This window comes from Neomonachus schauinslandi, chromosome 8, assembly GCF_002201575.2.
Source record: "Neomonachus schauinslandi chromosome 8, ASM220157v2, whole genome shotgun sequence".
NCBI classification, from domain to species: Eukaryota; Metazoa; Chordata; class Mammalia; order Carnivora; family Phocidae; genus Neomonachus; species Neomonachus schauinslandi.
Window position 1 is genome coordinate 72595185 of NC_058410.1, and position 15734 is coordinate 72610918.

The following is a 15734-nucleotide window of genomic DNA, read 5'->3' on the forward strand; positions in this document are numbered from 1 at the left end:
TGCCCAGAATGGCAGTGGGTACGTGAAGTGTGGGGTACAGGGAATTTATTGAGTGAAAAATCCAGACTTGGGGGAGAAGAAACTTCCCTAGTTCCTCCTTTGGGAGAGAATTAAATGCAACCAAATTAGGGGCAGTAATTTTTTTAGGAGATAACTAGCAGAGTAGATACAGAGCCTGTTTTGAAAGTTGTTGATGGATCAACATTAGTTTTTTGTTGCTCAGTAATCACTAAATAATTGGAGATCAGAAAATAATTTGAGCAGGATCCTGAAATTTTCACTAGAAATTAGAGCTACTGCAGGGTACATTAAAGGAGAAATTCTAAAACAGATACCAGAAACCTGTTTGTAGGGATTGTTGCCAAGGTAAATGGGAAAGATTTGAACAAGATTGATTTTTAACTGTGAAATGCATGGGTGTGGTCTTGTGAATTAAATATATTAATGACTTTTGAACTTTTCAAGGCACTCTTGGAAAGAACAGGCTACACACTTGATGTGACCACTGGACAGAGGAAGTATGGGGGACCGCCTCCAGATTCCGTTTATTCAGGTCAGCAGCCTTCTGTTGGCACTGAGGTAAAGAAACTAAAAACTTGTACCTTTTGTAGTAAATGCACAGGTATCTGGTTTCCTAAAGAAACTCTCCATGGTTTTTACTTCATGTTTAATTTACAGATATTTGTGGGGAAGATCCCAAGAGATCTGTTTGAGGATGAACTTGTTCCATTATTTGAGAAAGCTGGACCGATATGGGATCTTCGTCTAATGATGGATCCACTCACTGGTCTTAATAGAGGTTACGCGTTTGTCACTTTTTGTACAAAAGAAGCAGCTCAGGAGGCTGTTAAACTGGTAAGTTTTTTTTCCTTCAGTCTCCACATTCACTATCTTTAATTAAAGCCAGGTTTTTTCTTACTGTGCATAAGAGTTAACCAAATGTTTTTTGAAGTGCTGATAAGGCACTGTCTTAAAATCTCTGTGTATTCACTGTAGCAGTATGCTTTGCATATATAGTTGATTGGACTGAGGATCTATAAGTTAGTGTGTCAGAATTCTGAGTTATTGGTTCTTTAAAACAACTGGCTTAGTAATGGTTTTTTAATAGGAATGTTAAAAGATTTCAGAAAGTAACTACATAGGGTAGGGTTCCCTTATATTCTGGCTGTATCTGGGCTATCCCTTTTTCTAAAATATATCACAAAGACATTGTGATGATAAATTTCTAGTTAATAAAGGGTTTTGTGGTGAGTCGCAGTATTTGATTTCAAAATACCAGGTGTAAGGTGTGGGGACCTAGTAATTTTTAAGAAAATTGTTAATGATTCAAATTATAGTTTATATGATTCATCTTTAAAGCAGTCTTACTAAGTTTTGTGACTCAGATGGTTTCTGCATTTTATAATTTACGATGTCAAAGGTTAATTTCAACCCAAAAAAGGAACTTTTGTAAATGGTCCATTAAGGCAGTTATTTGTTAAATTTGCCTTGTCTGGCTTACCTATTTTATGGGTAATTCCAAGTAAACTTAATATCCCCGGGTTGATTTCTATCGAATATTATTCCTTTCCTCACATTCAGATGTTTCACATTTTAAGGCATACCATAAGGAGAAAAACCAACTATGCTGTTTTTGCTTTTTATATTGCTTGAATCTCTCCATTGGTGTGTAACTGAATATGGTAAAGACTTTACATTAGAAAAGTGGTACTTGAAAGATTATAGTGTCTTTAAAAAAAGAATTCAGGAGTTTAGGTATTTCCTTTTAAGTCATGGGTGATTTTTCCCTCTTTTAAAGAATGCGTCCTATTTCAGAGCAGGTATAGTTCGAGGTAACCATTCCTAGTAACCTCTGGGTGGTCAAAATTTTAACTTTTAAGCAGTTGAGGTAAAATTAAGGACTTTTCTAGAGTTCTGGAAAGATACTTTTGAAATCATCCAGTTTAATTTATAAAAGAATACTTTTTTGCCAGGTAGTAATAAAGTAGTGGTAAGTTTTAATGCGGCATTGTAGAATGATTGAGAAGACAAATATCTTACTACAACAAGCAAGTACAGAATTTACCACTGTTCTCAGATCCATTTTATTTATTTGATATTACATAAAGTTCTTACTCTGCTTAGTAGTAAGTATGGTTATTTAGTGTGTAAGTGGTGATTTGTGTACTTACTAATATTTTTAAAGGAATCATTAAACCATTATTTCTAGGACACTTAATTCTTGCTACCAAAATATAGTAATTATGGTAGGTCCTTAGGAGAATTTATTTCTAGACGATTTCTAGAATCCTTAAAAAATGCATCATTAGAGGAAGATGATACATAATCCAATTGTAACATGATTTTGAGTGCCAGTAAAAACACATTATGAAAGAATGTTTCAGTTTGGGCAGTTGCCTTGGCTTAACAAATAAGACTGTCCAAGACTGCATTGCTATAGGCTTAGAATATATAGTGTTATTGATATAGTTAAGTTTTCTAACTATAGTGCAGAAAGTTCCATAGATAGCCAAACAGCCATTTTGATTCATCTAGGAACTAATTCTTGTCCTTTTTTTTACATTTTTTTTCTGAGTTTGTGATTTGAGTCCTCATCTGGGAGCATGTTTATTTACTGCCTGAAGGAGGCTTTGCATTTTGGTGCCTTTTAAAAAGATATTTTTAGTGGTGATGGTGTACATCCACTAGGATGAATTGGATGTATCATCATTGCTTTTTTTAAAAGGATGCTTTACTGTGGTAGGATTTTGGTGATAACGGAATTGGGAGATTTGCCTTAATATAACTGAGAGGACTAGACTTTTGAGGAAATGAAGCATTCTAGAGAAATAATAGAATTCAAGTTAATTATGGTGTTTTTTGCTACTTTGTATTTATTGTGGAAATGAGTACCCTTGTCCTAAATGTGTTCCTTTAAGGAGCATATTTTGAAAACTATTCCTACATGTGGCGTATCATGAGAGTCTGCTTGAATTACACCTCTGTCTAAAGTGAAAATTTTTTTTTTTTTTAAGATTTTATTTATTTGACAGAGAGAGGACACAGTGAGAGGGAACACAAGCAGGGGGAGTGGGAGAGGGAGAAGCAGGCTTCCCGCCGAGCAGGGAGCCCGACGCGGGGCTCGATCCCAGGACCCTGGGATCACGACCTGAGCCGAAGGCAGACGCTTAACGACTGAGCCACCCAGGCGCCCCTAAAGTGAATTTTTATATAAGATAATGGAATGGTTGTTCTAGTTGTAGATGATCATATGTTGAAAAAATGCCTGGCATTAGTTATAGATCAGACAGGATTGAGGGACCATTTCTTTTTGCTTTCCTGTACTTTGAGTGTCTTGAGGAGTACCCTAGGTCAGGATAGTTTATGTATTGGGGTGACTAGCTGGCTCAGTCGGTAGAGCATGTGACTCTTGATTTTGGGGTCATGAGTTCAAGCCCCATGTTGGACATAGAGCTTACTTAAAATGTAAAGGTAATTTATGTATTTGACCTTATTTTTTGGTATGATTCAGTAATGGCTTTCCCCCCTTGATTAAAAATAATTGTGGATTTTGGGGTACCTGGCTGGCTTAGTTGGTAGAGCATATGACTTGATCACAGGGTCGTGAGTTCGAGCCCCATGTTGGGGGTAGAGTTTACTAAAATATATATGTATATCGTGGATTTAAATTTGTGTCTGAATTACTTGTAAAATGGTTTGGTACTAACAGCTGAAAAAGGCATGGACTTAAAAGCAGCTGCGAACTTTTTAAATGAAATGGTTTTCAGCCAACATTTGCTTTGTATTTTGGGGAATAAAAATATTTTTCCCTAAATAATGATCTAAAGGGGAAGCAAGATCTAAATTTGTGAAAGGTAAATAGCTACCTATTGAGTGCTTGTTAAAACTCAGGAGCTGTGCTAGGGTGCTACATTATTACCTTTATTTTTTTATTTTTAATTTTTTTTACATTATTACCTTTAAATACTACCTCAGTCTATTCTTGAAAATAATTGGAATTCATTCTTTAGAAGAGTAAATAGCTTGGGTGACTTACTGGAGGCCCTACAGCTTTAGTTTGATACCAGGTTTGTTTAGTTCAAGTTTTTCTCTTTGGCTAGGCGTAACAGTTTAAGCCCGCAGTGCACATTATGTCATCAGGTAGCCTGATTCTTTTAAATTATGTAGTAGTTTTGGTAGTGTTAAAAGAAGCATAGGAAATAAGTCTTGTTTCTACTGCCAAAATAGTTTTGGCATCTATCTTCATTGTTACCACCTTAGTCTAAGGTACCATTCGAAGAATCCTGGCTACTCACTGCTTTCCATTGTCCCTTTAGTCTTACCATAGGTTGGATCACAATATTCCCATGTTGAAAACTCTAATAATGGCTTCCAAAAAGGCCCTATCTTATCTGATCAGGTTTCTCCTTATCTCTTTCTTACTCTTTATTGCCCTTCCATCCATGCTTTGCCTTTTTGTCCCCCCCACATAAACTGACCATTTCCATCTTCTGCTGTTCTGTTTTCTAACACTCCCCCAGTTACCATGGCTGCTGTCTTGTCAATCAGATCTTAGAAGGCCTTTCCTGACTTCGAGCAGCTTACCACGCAGTTGCCCCATGACAGTATCCTGAACACAATAAAATAGAATGTTTAGATGTATTTAAAGTTATTTCTTGGTTTTGTAAATTATTTGCTTATTCCTCCTTCAGGATACTAGCTCTTTTTTTCTGTATCCCTGATGTTTAGAACAGTGCCACTATATATTTATCCAGTAGGTGCTGGATAAATAACCTACCTGACTGGCTCACTAGTGCCATCTAATCTGTTATTTATGACTCAAGAATTTATAACATTCCCATGTTAGCTATGGGCTATTATGCTATTTAAAGATTGTCTAGCTTCCATTTGCAATTATTTATTCAGTGGTAGGGATTAATGTAGATTAATGGGGGGGGGCAGTGCTTTCCCCCTCATCCCCAGGGAGATATTTGGGAGTATACGTAGTATTTGGTGTTGTCACAAAGACCAGGAAGAACAGTAGGCAAGTGTGTATCTATTTGTGTGGTGTGCTACTGGAATTGAAGCTCAGGGCCACCAGCACCCCAGTGCCTATCACATTCCTAGATAATAGAAATATCACTGCTGAAAATGCTGATAGTGCCTATGTTGTAAACAGTGGATTAATTGGTCTCTATTTGCATATTAAAAGTTACATTTTTAATAGGCAGTGCTGGTTTTATTCACCAAAGTGATTGGTGTATGCTGGTGTAGCATCTGTAAAACCATTTTGATGAATGCAGGTGACAAGACAGGTCCACAAGATTTTTAGTAACATTTTAGCAAATAGTGTGCTTAACAGGAAAGCTTTTATTGTGGACACACAAGGTAGTTTGATTCAGTTCTTGACTTTAGAGTTTATGGGATATGAGAGGCTGAATATAATGAAAGAGAAAGGAGATGCATTGTTCAGAGGGTAACAGTGATGAAGGGATAGATTGTATTGGGGTTGTTACAGAAGGCTTTGTGATAAAGATGATCAAGCAGGATAGTTAAGGAAACAGGTGAATGTAGTTGAAGCAGTGTTTTGTTGAAAGAAATGGGAGATGAAACTAGTATAAAGTCAATGCCAGAAGGTAATTGTCATGACTACTGGACTAAGTTGCATGATGCCATTCAAGTTTTGAGTGTTGGTGTGGGTAGCATAATGTAAATAACAGAGTAATGAAGGATGTTTGGATGAAGAGAATAAAGACCTGGGAGGGGGACAGCCATAGAAAGGAGAGAGGTTACAGATTTTGAAAGGAGAAATGTTAGGTAATGGTATGCTATAGTTCATTCTGATTTTTATCAATGATTTAAATCAGGGCATAGTTGGACTGCCCTCAAAATGTCTGGTGACTTGAGTTTGCATGCAGTGGTAAATGCCCTGGATGACCATATCAGAACCTGAAAAGATTTTGATAGCCTGAAACAGAGTTAACACCAGCAAGATGGAATTGACAAAGGTCAAGTCTTATAAATTAATTTCACAAGTAAGCTGTAGTGTGAGTCAGCAGTATGGTGTGGTTGCCAAATAAGCTAAGGTAATCATGGACTATGTGTTACAGAAGCATGATACTAAGAAGTGGGAGATTAGTAGTAGTCTCCAGTTTATTCTAGACTCTTCAGTCTCAGTCTGTATCTGCAGTATTGTGTTTTGGATGTCACTATTTGGTGACACTCTTAGGAGGCACATCAGTCGGCCAGTATCAGAGGAGGAATGATTAGCAAGGCATAGAGAACAATTCAGTCATGAGCGTTGTGTGCAGGTATATGAAGTGCTGTCATTTGGGGGAGAAAACAGTTATTGTAGAATTTTTAGGGAAGTAGATTTTGGCTCAATGTAAAGATTTTTAGGGTGCCTCGCTAACTTAGAGCATTCAGCTCTTGATCTCAGGGTTGTGAATTTGAACCCCACGTTGGATGTAGAGATTATTTAAATAAAAACTTAGATTCTTTATTTAAGACCTACTTAAAAATAAAATGGACAGGCTGGGGAGGTAGTGGCTTTGCTGCTGTGGGAAGAGTTAGGACTGAATAACCACTTCTGTGTTAGAGTCCAAATCTGAGATTGCTAATTTTTGGGGGATTTGGCGACTGGCTATGAGGGAAGGAAAAAGTGACTTGAGGTTTTAAGCCTGGATGACAGAACTGTTCCAGATTGTACAACTCCTGTTTTGGTATTCTGAAAGACTGAAACTGCATTGATTAATGTTCAGAGTTCATCTTTATTTTGTCATTTCACTGTGGTACTGATTCTGAAAGCTAGATTTCTGAAATATCTTAACATCAGTGCTGAACTTCCTTGAGTTGGAAGGAGTCACTTTTTTGTTGTTCATTTTGATACTCTGATAGTGTCCTGATGTACTAACTCCTGAGAGTTAGGATTTATCAGTATTACATTAAAATCTCTGTTAAAGTTCAGAACAGTTTTGTAATGCCCTTCAACCACTGAACTCACTGTTACCCACCTGCTGGGATGTGAAGTTTGTGAATTTATGGTGACTGGTCTTAAAATTATTAGAAAAGTTAATTCAAATACACATATAAAAATGCATGTTTAATCTGTAGATCAGGCACTGCTTTAGGAAATATTTATTTCTGGGTAGTGGGTACTTTTTTTCTTTTTAAAGATTTTTTATTTATTTTTGAGAGCGAGAGAGTGAGCACGAGCGGGGGAGACGGGGTAGGAGCAGAGGGAGAAGCAGACTCCCTTCTGAGCAGGGAGCCTGAAGTGGGACTCAATCCCAGGACCCGGGATCATGACCTGAGCTGAAGGCAGATGCTTAACTGCTGAGCTACCCAGGCGCCCTTATTTTTTCTTTTTTGAGTAATCTTTGCACCAGACATAGGGCTCAAGCCCTTGACCCTGAGATCAAGAGTCGAATGCCCTGCTTACAGAGCCAGCCAGGCGCCCCTCTAGGTACTTCTTTTACTTTATTTGGACAACATGCCCAGAGGGTCTCTTTTGCTCCTTTAATGATTTATTTTAATTGGAGAGCCAGTTTACTCTCTGTGGGTTAGTTCTAATTGTTCGTCTTTTTTTCTTCTTACTTAAAAAAACATGGATGAAGAATTATAGTTGACTTTCTAAATCTTGCTAAGTCTTCATGTCATTTGTATTAGAGACCGCAGCCATGCTAAATAACCTTCTATCTACCCTGAATTGATTAACTGTAGCAGGGCAAGTGAAGAAACTTTTTCTGTAAATAATGAAACAGTCATTACTGCTTTGAAGCAGCATTGTTAAATGTTGTGGAAGTGGTATAACCAAGAATTCTAATTTTTCTTACAAGTTTTTCTTTTTTTTTTTAAACTTAGACATTTTCTTATGGTAAATAGGTCCTGCTCTTAGGACTTCTGGAGGAAAGTTATGCCAAGTCCTGTCACTTCAGAATAACTCCTCCTTTTCCCTTTAAACACTTTTCTATTTTTCTGATGATACTGTTTTTGTCAAGTCCTGGAGTTAAAGATTAGATGATCAAATGGAAAGCCATTGATTTGTCACTAAAGTGGAATATTTGATGCTACATTATAAAAATTGAGGGAATGTATGTGTTTTTAAAGCAATTTGTTGTGTTCTTAGGTTAACTTATTTGTAATAAGGTATTGTAGTCTACTTGTACTTGTTCATAATCCCATACAGTGATGGATTCAACCATAGCTCTACTATTTTCAGGTAACCCATATATTTCTACTTTTAAGAGGTTTTTGGTTTTAATAGAATATAAATGCTATGAAAGAACAAGGTGTTGTAGCAGGATTTTTCAACCCTTAGTACTATTGATATTTTAGATCAGGTAACTAACTCTTTGTTTTGCTGGGTTATCTTATGAATTGTAGGATGTTTAATATCCTCTCTGGCCTCTGTATACCCATTAAATACCAGCAGCAAGCCCCCATCCCTAGTTGACAACCAAAAATGTCTTTAGACATTGTCAGATGTTCTCTGGGGGACAAAGTCATTGTTTAGAACTCTTGGTCTGTGTTAAACATAGAAGGGTGTTTTGTTGACCTTCTTTATAGGATTTAGGTGTTGCAGAGTGTTCAGTTGAGCTCAAATCTACAGGTATGCAGAAGAGTTTGGATGATGGAAGTTTCAGGGAAAGCATTTTATTCAGAGGCTCAGCAGTATAGAGCTGTTTGAGAACTTAGGTAAATAGCTAAGATTATAGTATTGTGGAGAGAAAGGAGGAGGAGGAGGAGTTTTAGGATGAACTTCTGTGATGTCCAAGTATTTGAACTTTATTTTGGTGATGGGGAGCCATTGAGAGATTGTTTTCACTAGGCAAAAACTGTCATCTCTCTTTTTTTAAATAAGGTCTCTGGCATAAGTGTAGAGAATATAAATAATCCTGGGATCATGATGACCAGGTACTTTGATAGCATGAATTGAATCAGTGGGGTAGAAAGTATAAAACTGTTCTGAACTTCATGTTAGATTTTGAGTATCTGGAGATGGAGAAAGGGACAGGGAAGAATTGATTTTTTGACTTACTATATGCTTTCTTGTCTTCTACCTGATGTACCTTTTATGCAAGAAAGGGGGGAGAAGGGTTCCTGGCTAGCTCAGTCAGGTGGAGCGACTCTTGATCTCAGGGTTATGAGTTTAAGCCCTATATATGGTGTAAAGCTTACTTAAAAAAAAAAAAAAGAATGGGAGAGGAATGGTTTCACCTTTGCCATAAGGCTGGTCTACAAATTGTATGGAAATATGTGTTGATTGTTTTTAGGTTGTGTAGCCCCACTTGTATATACACACAACATAGATTCTGAGGCCAGGTGTGGGGGATTAATCCATAATTATTGCTGCTGCCACCATTATTACTACTAACATGAAATTTTGAGGTGATTCTGTGTAATGTAAATAATTCATGTTTCTTGATTAACTTGAATACTTCTGAACTTTGGTTTGTAAATAATACTGATCAGTGGATTTGTCACTTTGAAGATTGGGTTTTACCTCTAATATCTCACCCTTCTATGGGGTATAGTTGCTTGAAGACTTTACTTTTTACTGTAGTTTTATATTTGCTTCTGTACTTGCACCATAATCGATCCACTTGTTTTTCTGCAACTTCCTTGTAGACTTGATGAAAATGAAATGGGGGAAAAAGTAGGGTTGGATTCAGGAAAAGAAGGTTCTCTCCTTTTAGAATTACATATTTAAAGGTGAAAACCCCTTATTGCAACTTTTTACAAGAGTGAAAAGGAGATGAGGAAAAATAGATTTAGGTGCTGGTTAACAGAATGGCGGAAAGCTTGCTGGTATTTGAATCCGTTTACCTTGCAAGAGGATAACTGGTCACCAGGATGAATTTAAATAGAAATTAAGGTATTGTGGAATCAGCAGTTTTGAATTTAAGCTGCCTGTAGACCTGATTCCTAATATATCAAGTTTCTTAAGTTTCAAGGACTGGACAAATTTTTGCAGTAATTTAATTCATACATTTTTTTTTAGTTCTGTCAGTATAATCTTACCTGTCTCATAATTTCCGCTTAGAGTGACATATGCTAACTATATTTTTAAAGGGTATTAAAAAAACCATAGCATTGAAATAAGTTTGCCTAAAAATATACATATATTTTTATAATAAACAAGATATTGTAAGTATTTTTAAAACGTGGTACACTTTTTCCCATTTCAGTATAATAATCATGAAATTCGTTCTGGAAAACACATTGGTGTCTGCATCTCGGTTGCCAACAATAGGCTTTTTGTGGGCTCTATTCCTAAGAGTAAAACCAAGGAACAGATCCTTGAAGAATTTAGCAAAGTAACAGGTAAGTTGGATTTATATGGAAGGAGGTGCAACTTCTAATACTGAAGGTAATTGCATACTTCTGTGTGATGAGAAGCATTGTTTTAAACACTGTATTTATTGACTTGTATTCTCTAACCATGTGCGATAGGTAACTCCCATTTTTCAGATAAGGAAAATAGGTACAGAGGGCTTTGGGAATTGCCGAACATTACATAGTTTGTAAGGAAGGCACCTGGGATTTGAATAGTCAGCAGAATCTTTGCATACCCCGTTTTGGAATCTTTGTGTATTTTTATGCATTTTTAGGTGATAGCTTGACATTCTTCATAGGCGTGTTTGAGTAACGATTTGACTTTCTAAATTATTGGAACAATAAATACTGCTATAAGCAGAGATTATACATTGTCAATATGGTGCAATATTTTTGAACTGTAAAGCATTTTTAATAATAGTTTCCAAGTTGGGCTGCTTTTATTAGAATAAATTTTGTCTGCCTAGAATATTTAGTAAATTATCAGACTATTAGTCTCCAGGAACATTTGAAATCTTACTTAATACTGATATATTTCATTTGAAATAAAGCCATTGATATGAGGCCAGAAAAGTGTCAATCAAAAAGAATTTTAGGGGCACCTGGGTGGCTCAGTTGGTTAAGCATCTGCCTTCGGCTCAGGTCATAATCACTAGGGGGTCTGCTTCTCCCTCTTCCTCTGACCCTCCCCCCTGCTCTTGTGTGCTCACTTTTCTCTCTCTCAAATAAATAAGTGAAATCTTAAAAAATAATTTTAGTGTTTACTTGTATAATAAAAATGTTTAACCATGTCTGACCTATTATACTGCCATTTTCCTAACAGCTACGTAAAAATTTTATGCCTTTGTCATTTAATTAATGGAAGAATAGTCCTTGGGTCTAAAAAGAATATATTTTCTTTTCATGGGGATTGTGTTGTGTTGGGAACACTTGTGAAGTGTGGATTAGGTAAATTATCTGGACCAGTTCTTTTGAGAGTCGTCTTTAAAGATAAGAGAGAACTTTTCAGTTTTATATTCCAGTATTACATTAGAAAAATCCTTTGATCAACTTTGTTCTTGCTTATTTTATCTAATTTCTCTGGAATGGTTGCTTATTTTCAGAGGGTCTCACAGACGTCATTTTATACCACCAACCAGACGACAAGAAAAAAAACAGAGGCTTTTGCTTCCTTGAATATGAAGATCACAAAACAGCTGCCCAGGCAAGGCGTAGGTTAATGAGTGGTAAAGTCAAGGTCTGGGGAAATGTTGGAACTGTTGAATGGGCTGATCCTATAGAAGATCCTGATCCTGAGGTTATGGCAAAGGTAATGGCAGTCAAGTTAATAATTTTTTTTGAGGGGGTTGGTGGAAGAAGGGGAAGGCTTTAGAGAGGGAAGTAAAGAACTTCTAAAATGTGTACTTTTTGAAAAACCATATTTTTGAAAGTGAGGAAGTGTTCTTTATTAAAGCCACATATCAGAAATAATACCATGTACATAGGGAGTGAATATAGAAATTTGTGGGCATTCTCAGTCATAATTGTGTAGCTGTCATACTCTCATGATGAGTAGTTAGCCTATATGCTGTGGAGATGGTTCACTATCATTTTTGTGTGGAGTCTGAGAGCAGTTTCTTTGCATATTTGGGAATGGCGCCATTAGCTTACATGGTTTTTGTGTTAAAAGTCTTCCTCCTAAAAATAGTTAACTGTACTGGCCTTAGCAGAGCTGCTGCAGTTACAAGGTTTAGCTATTATTAGGTATCCTGCTTCAGCAGTCAGTTGAGACATCCTATGAGAGCAAACATCTCTTGAGTCAACACTTTACTCATTAGTGCAGTTTGTAGTTAAGTTATTCTATCCTTTGTCAGATAAGAATCCCCTTTAATGGTGATAGGCTAGCAAATACAACTTGTTCACTTAATTCAAGAGTGTGAAATGCCAGAACTGTGAATATTACTAAAGGATAAGTAGTCTTGAGGACAGAAGATAGTAGTATTTTTTCACTGGCCTGTTAAGCTCTTTTGGATTATCACATTAAGAAAATCGGATGTTACTTCAAGTGTTTTAGGGGAAATGATAATGTTTCTTAGCAAAAGGTCAGCTTTTGTAATTGTACTTTGAGGAGCTTTATGGATTGAAATTATTTTGTCACTTTTGAACACTCCTACTTTATCAACATTTCAAAAGCAGGTTCTAATTGACCACCTGTGTTGAGTTAAATGTTCAACAGCTATTTCAGAGGCATGGTATTTACATTGTTAGAAAATGACCACCTCAGTTTTGATTGCAAACTAAATACTAATTTAGTAACTACTAAGCATGTTTGTTTTGTTTTGAGCTAAGTACAGAGTTCTCATGTACTCCTTGGCCACACACATGCATAGCCTACCCCCCCCATCAGCATCTGCACCAGAGTGGTGTATTTGTTACAATCAGTGAACCTACACTGACACATTATTATAACTTAAAGTCCATAGTTTACAGTAGGATTTACTCTTACTGTACATTCTGTGGGTTTGACAAATGTTCAAATGTAATAGTTTTACTGCCCTAAGAATCTTTCCTGATGTGCATAATCACCCCCCATCCCCTCTAACCCTTGGGAACTATTGATTTTTTTCTTTATTGTCTCCATAGCTTTGCCTTTTCCCAAATGTCATGTAGTTGGAGTTACACAATATATAGGTCTTTAAGATTATCTTCTACTTGGTTACATGCATTTAAAGTTGCATGTAACTTTCCATATCTTTCCATGGCTTGATGAAGCTCATTTCTTTTTAGTACTGAGTAATAATGCATTGTCTCGATATAGTATAATTTATCCATTCACCTACTGAAGGATATTTTAGTTGCTTCCAAGTTTTGGCAATTATGAATAAATCTGCTGTAAACAACCATATGCAGATTTTTATGTGGACATGTTTTCAACTCATTTGGGTAAATAACAAAAAGTGCAGTTGTTGGATTGATTGGTAAAAGTATGTTTAGCTTTGTAAGAAACTGCCAAACTGTTCTCCAGAGTGGCTATACCATTTAGCATTTCCACTAGCACTGTTTCTGCTCCATATCCTTACCTGCATTGGGTGGTGTTAGTGTGGGTTTTTGGCCATTCTAATAGGTGTGTGGTGGTATTTCATTGTTTTTATTTATTTATTTTATTTTTTAAAAAAAGATTTTATTTATTTATTTTGACAGAGAGATAGCAAGAAAGGGAACACAAGCAGGGGGAGTGGGAGAGGGAGAAGCAGGCTTCCCGCCAAGCAGGGAGCCCGATGTGGGGCTTGATGGGATCATGACCTGAGCGGAAGGCAGACGCTTATCAACTGAGCCACCCAGGTGCCCCATTTGTTTATTTTTTAAAAAATATTTTTTTAACTAATCTCTACACCCAACATGGGGCTCGCATTGACAACCGCAAGATCAAGTCACATGTCCTACTGACTGAGCCACAGTCAGGCACCCCTCATTGTTTTTATTTGTAATTCCCTAATGAAGTGATACTGAGCATCTCTTCATATGTTGTCGTTTGTCTACTTTGGTGAGGTGTCTGTTCAGGTTTTTCACCCATTAGATCCAGCAGTCACACTTCCTGGATATTTTCAAATGAGCTGAAAACTTGGTCTATCTTTTATATTTCTGATATTAATGGTTAGTGACTAAAGTTAATTTTATAGGGTGGGGTGGTGGCATCCTGGAAATTGAACCCTTTTGAAATATACAGGGAGTTTCTGTTTTTTCTTAATTTTCAGGTAAAAGTGCTGTTTGTACGTAACCTTGCCAATACTGTAACAGAAGAGATTTTAGAAAAAGCATTTAGTCAGTTTGGGAAACTGGAACGAGTGAAGAAACTAAAAGATTATGCTTTCATTCATTTTGATGAGCGAGATGGTGCTGTCAAGGTAAATAAATGGGGGAATTATTGTAGGCATCTAAATTAAACTAAGGATTTTTAGTCATCCTACAATTGGAATATTCTGAAAAGTTGAAGGACACTCAGAGGTCATGTAATCTACTCCAGTTAACCTTTATTGGCTGTAGCAAATTGCATAACTCACTAAACTGAGACAAAAAGATAATTAGTTTAAGAGCTGGATCTTTAGATAAAATCTAACAACTATTTTTTAAATTTCATCCTTCCAACATCAGTGAGATGATTTTTGAAGTTTGAATGAAGCATAATTGTTGTTAAAGGCGTCTTTATATTGATCAATACCTCATTTTTTTAAGGCTATGGAAGAAATGAACGGCAAAGATTTGGAGGGAGAAAATATTGAAATTGTTTTTGCTAAGCCACCAGATCAGAAAAGGAAAGAAAGAAAAGCTCAGAGGCAAGCAGCAAAGAATCAAATGTAAGTAAAGATTGTATAAATTTAAATGTTGGTAGATTAACTGGTGGAAAACAGGTGTTGTGCAAATCTTTTAAATAAATACATAACATGCCTTTACCTTTTAAAGAAGACTGGAAAGCTTTGAGCCACTGAGAAATGGCTAGAATCTCAAGAAATGTTTATTGAGCTGTTGCTATTGACCATCCTTGTGAAAATAATTGTAATTCTAAATAACTAGAGTTTTGTATAATAAAATCTGTCTAGGGTATTTCCTACTATATTTTACAGAATGTGCTCCTGAATTATGTGTTTTAAATATTAGCTGTCCAGAAGTGTTGATGTATTTGGTTAAAGGGTGGAGAGTTTTTTTTTTCTCAGAGATAGAAAATACCCAATTTCCAATTACGATACTATGACAAACTCTGCTTCCTCTACATCCAGAAGAGGCTTCTCTACCAATACATAGTACCTGTTGCCACCTCAAAGATTTTATATATGGGATTTGAGAAATGAAATAAGAGAATGTAGTTAATAAAATACATGGTATTTTATAATATAATATTTTATAATATAATAACATGGTATTGAAAACTATGTAATGCATCGCATATATTGGATTTATTTTTAGAACATCTGTAAAAGGATATCTGCTTATTAAGACAGTAAATGAAATTTTTAGCTGGGTAAGAATGAAGTTTGCAATTTAAAAAAATGAAGTTGGTAATTTCTAAGGAGGAAGAGGGATAATTGCTATTTGATGCACGAACAAGAATCATTGAACTTAACTGTATTTCAGGGCCACTTTCTGTCCATTGTCCTATGTGGTATACAAAAGAAGGGTTATGGGTGCTTCTATTTATTTCTCTCATTTCATAATCAGGGAAGAATCAAATTTCTACAGTTGGCTGTGCAGTTAGGCAAGTTGTCTAGTTCTGAGCCTCAGTTTCTTCAGTTCTAAAGGGGATCAGACTTGGGGCGCCTGGGCTCTGTCAGTTGAGCGGCTGACTCTTGATTTCGGCTCAGGTCATGATCTCAGCGATGTGTGATCTAGCCACACTTTGGGCTCCATACTGGGCATGGAGCCGGCTTAGGATTCTCTCTCCC

At 36.4% G+C, this 15734-nt stretch overlaps 1 protein-coding gene across 8 annotated transcripts in view; it reads left to right on the forward strand.

Annotated features, from left to right (window-relative positions):
• Positions 1-15734, forward strand: part of LOC110583657 (synaptotagmin binding cytoplasmic RNA interacting protein) — a 30425-nt gene that overhangs the window by 5228 nt on the left and 9463 nt on the right. For 7 of the 8 annotated variants that reach the window (XM_021693656.2, XM_021693657.2, XM_044917655.1 and 4 more), the window contains 6 exons: positions 466-579; positions 679-855; positions 10170-10305; positions 11421-11626; positions 14052-14201; positions 14530-14651. In XM_021693656.2, the coding sequence (XP_021549331.1) occupies positions 466-579; positions 679-855; positions 10170-10305; positions 11421-11626; positions 14052-14201; positions 14530-14651 (905 nt within the window). The remainder of the gene's footprint in view (positions 1-465; positions 580-678; positions 856-10169; positions 10306-11420; positions 11627-14051; positions 14202-14529; positions 14652-15734) is intronic. The other variant, XM_044917653.1, reaches the window with a different exon arrangement.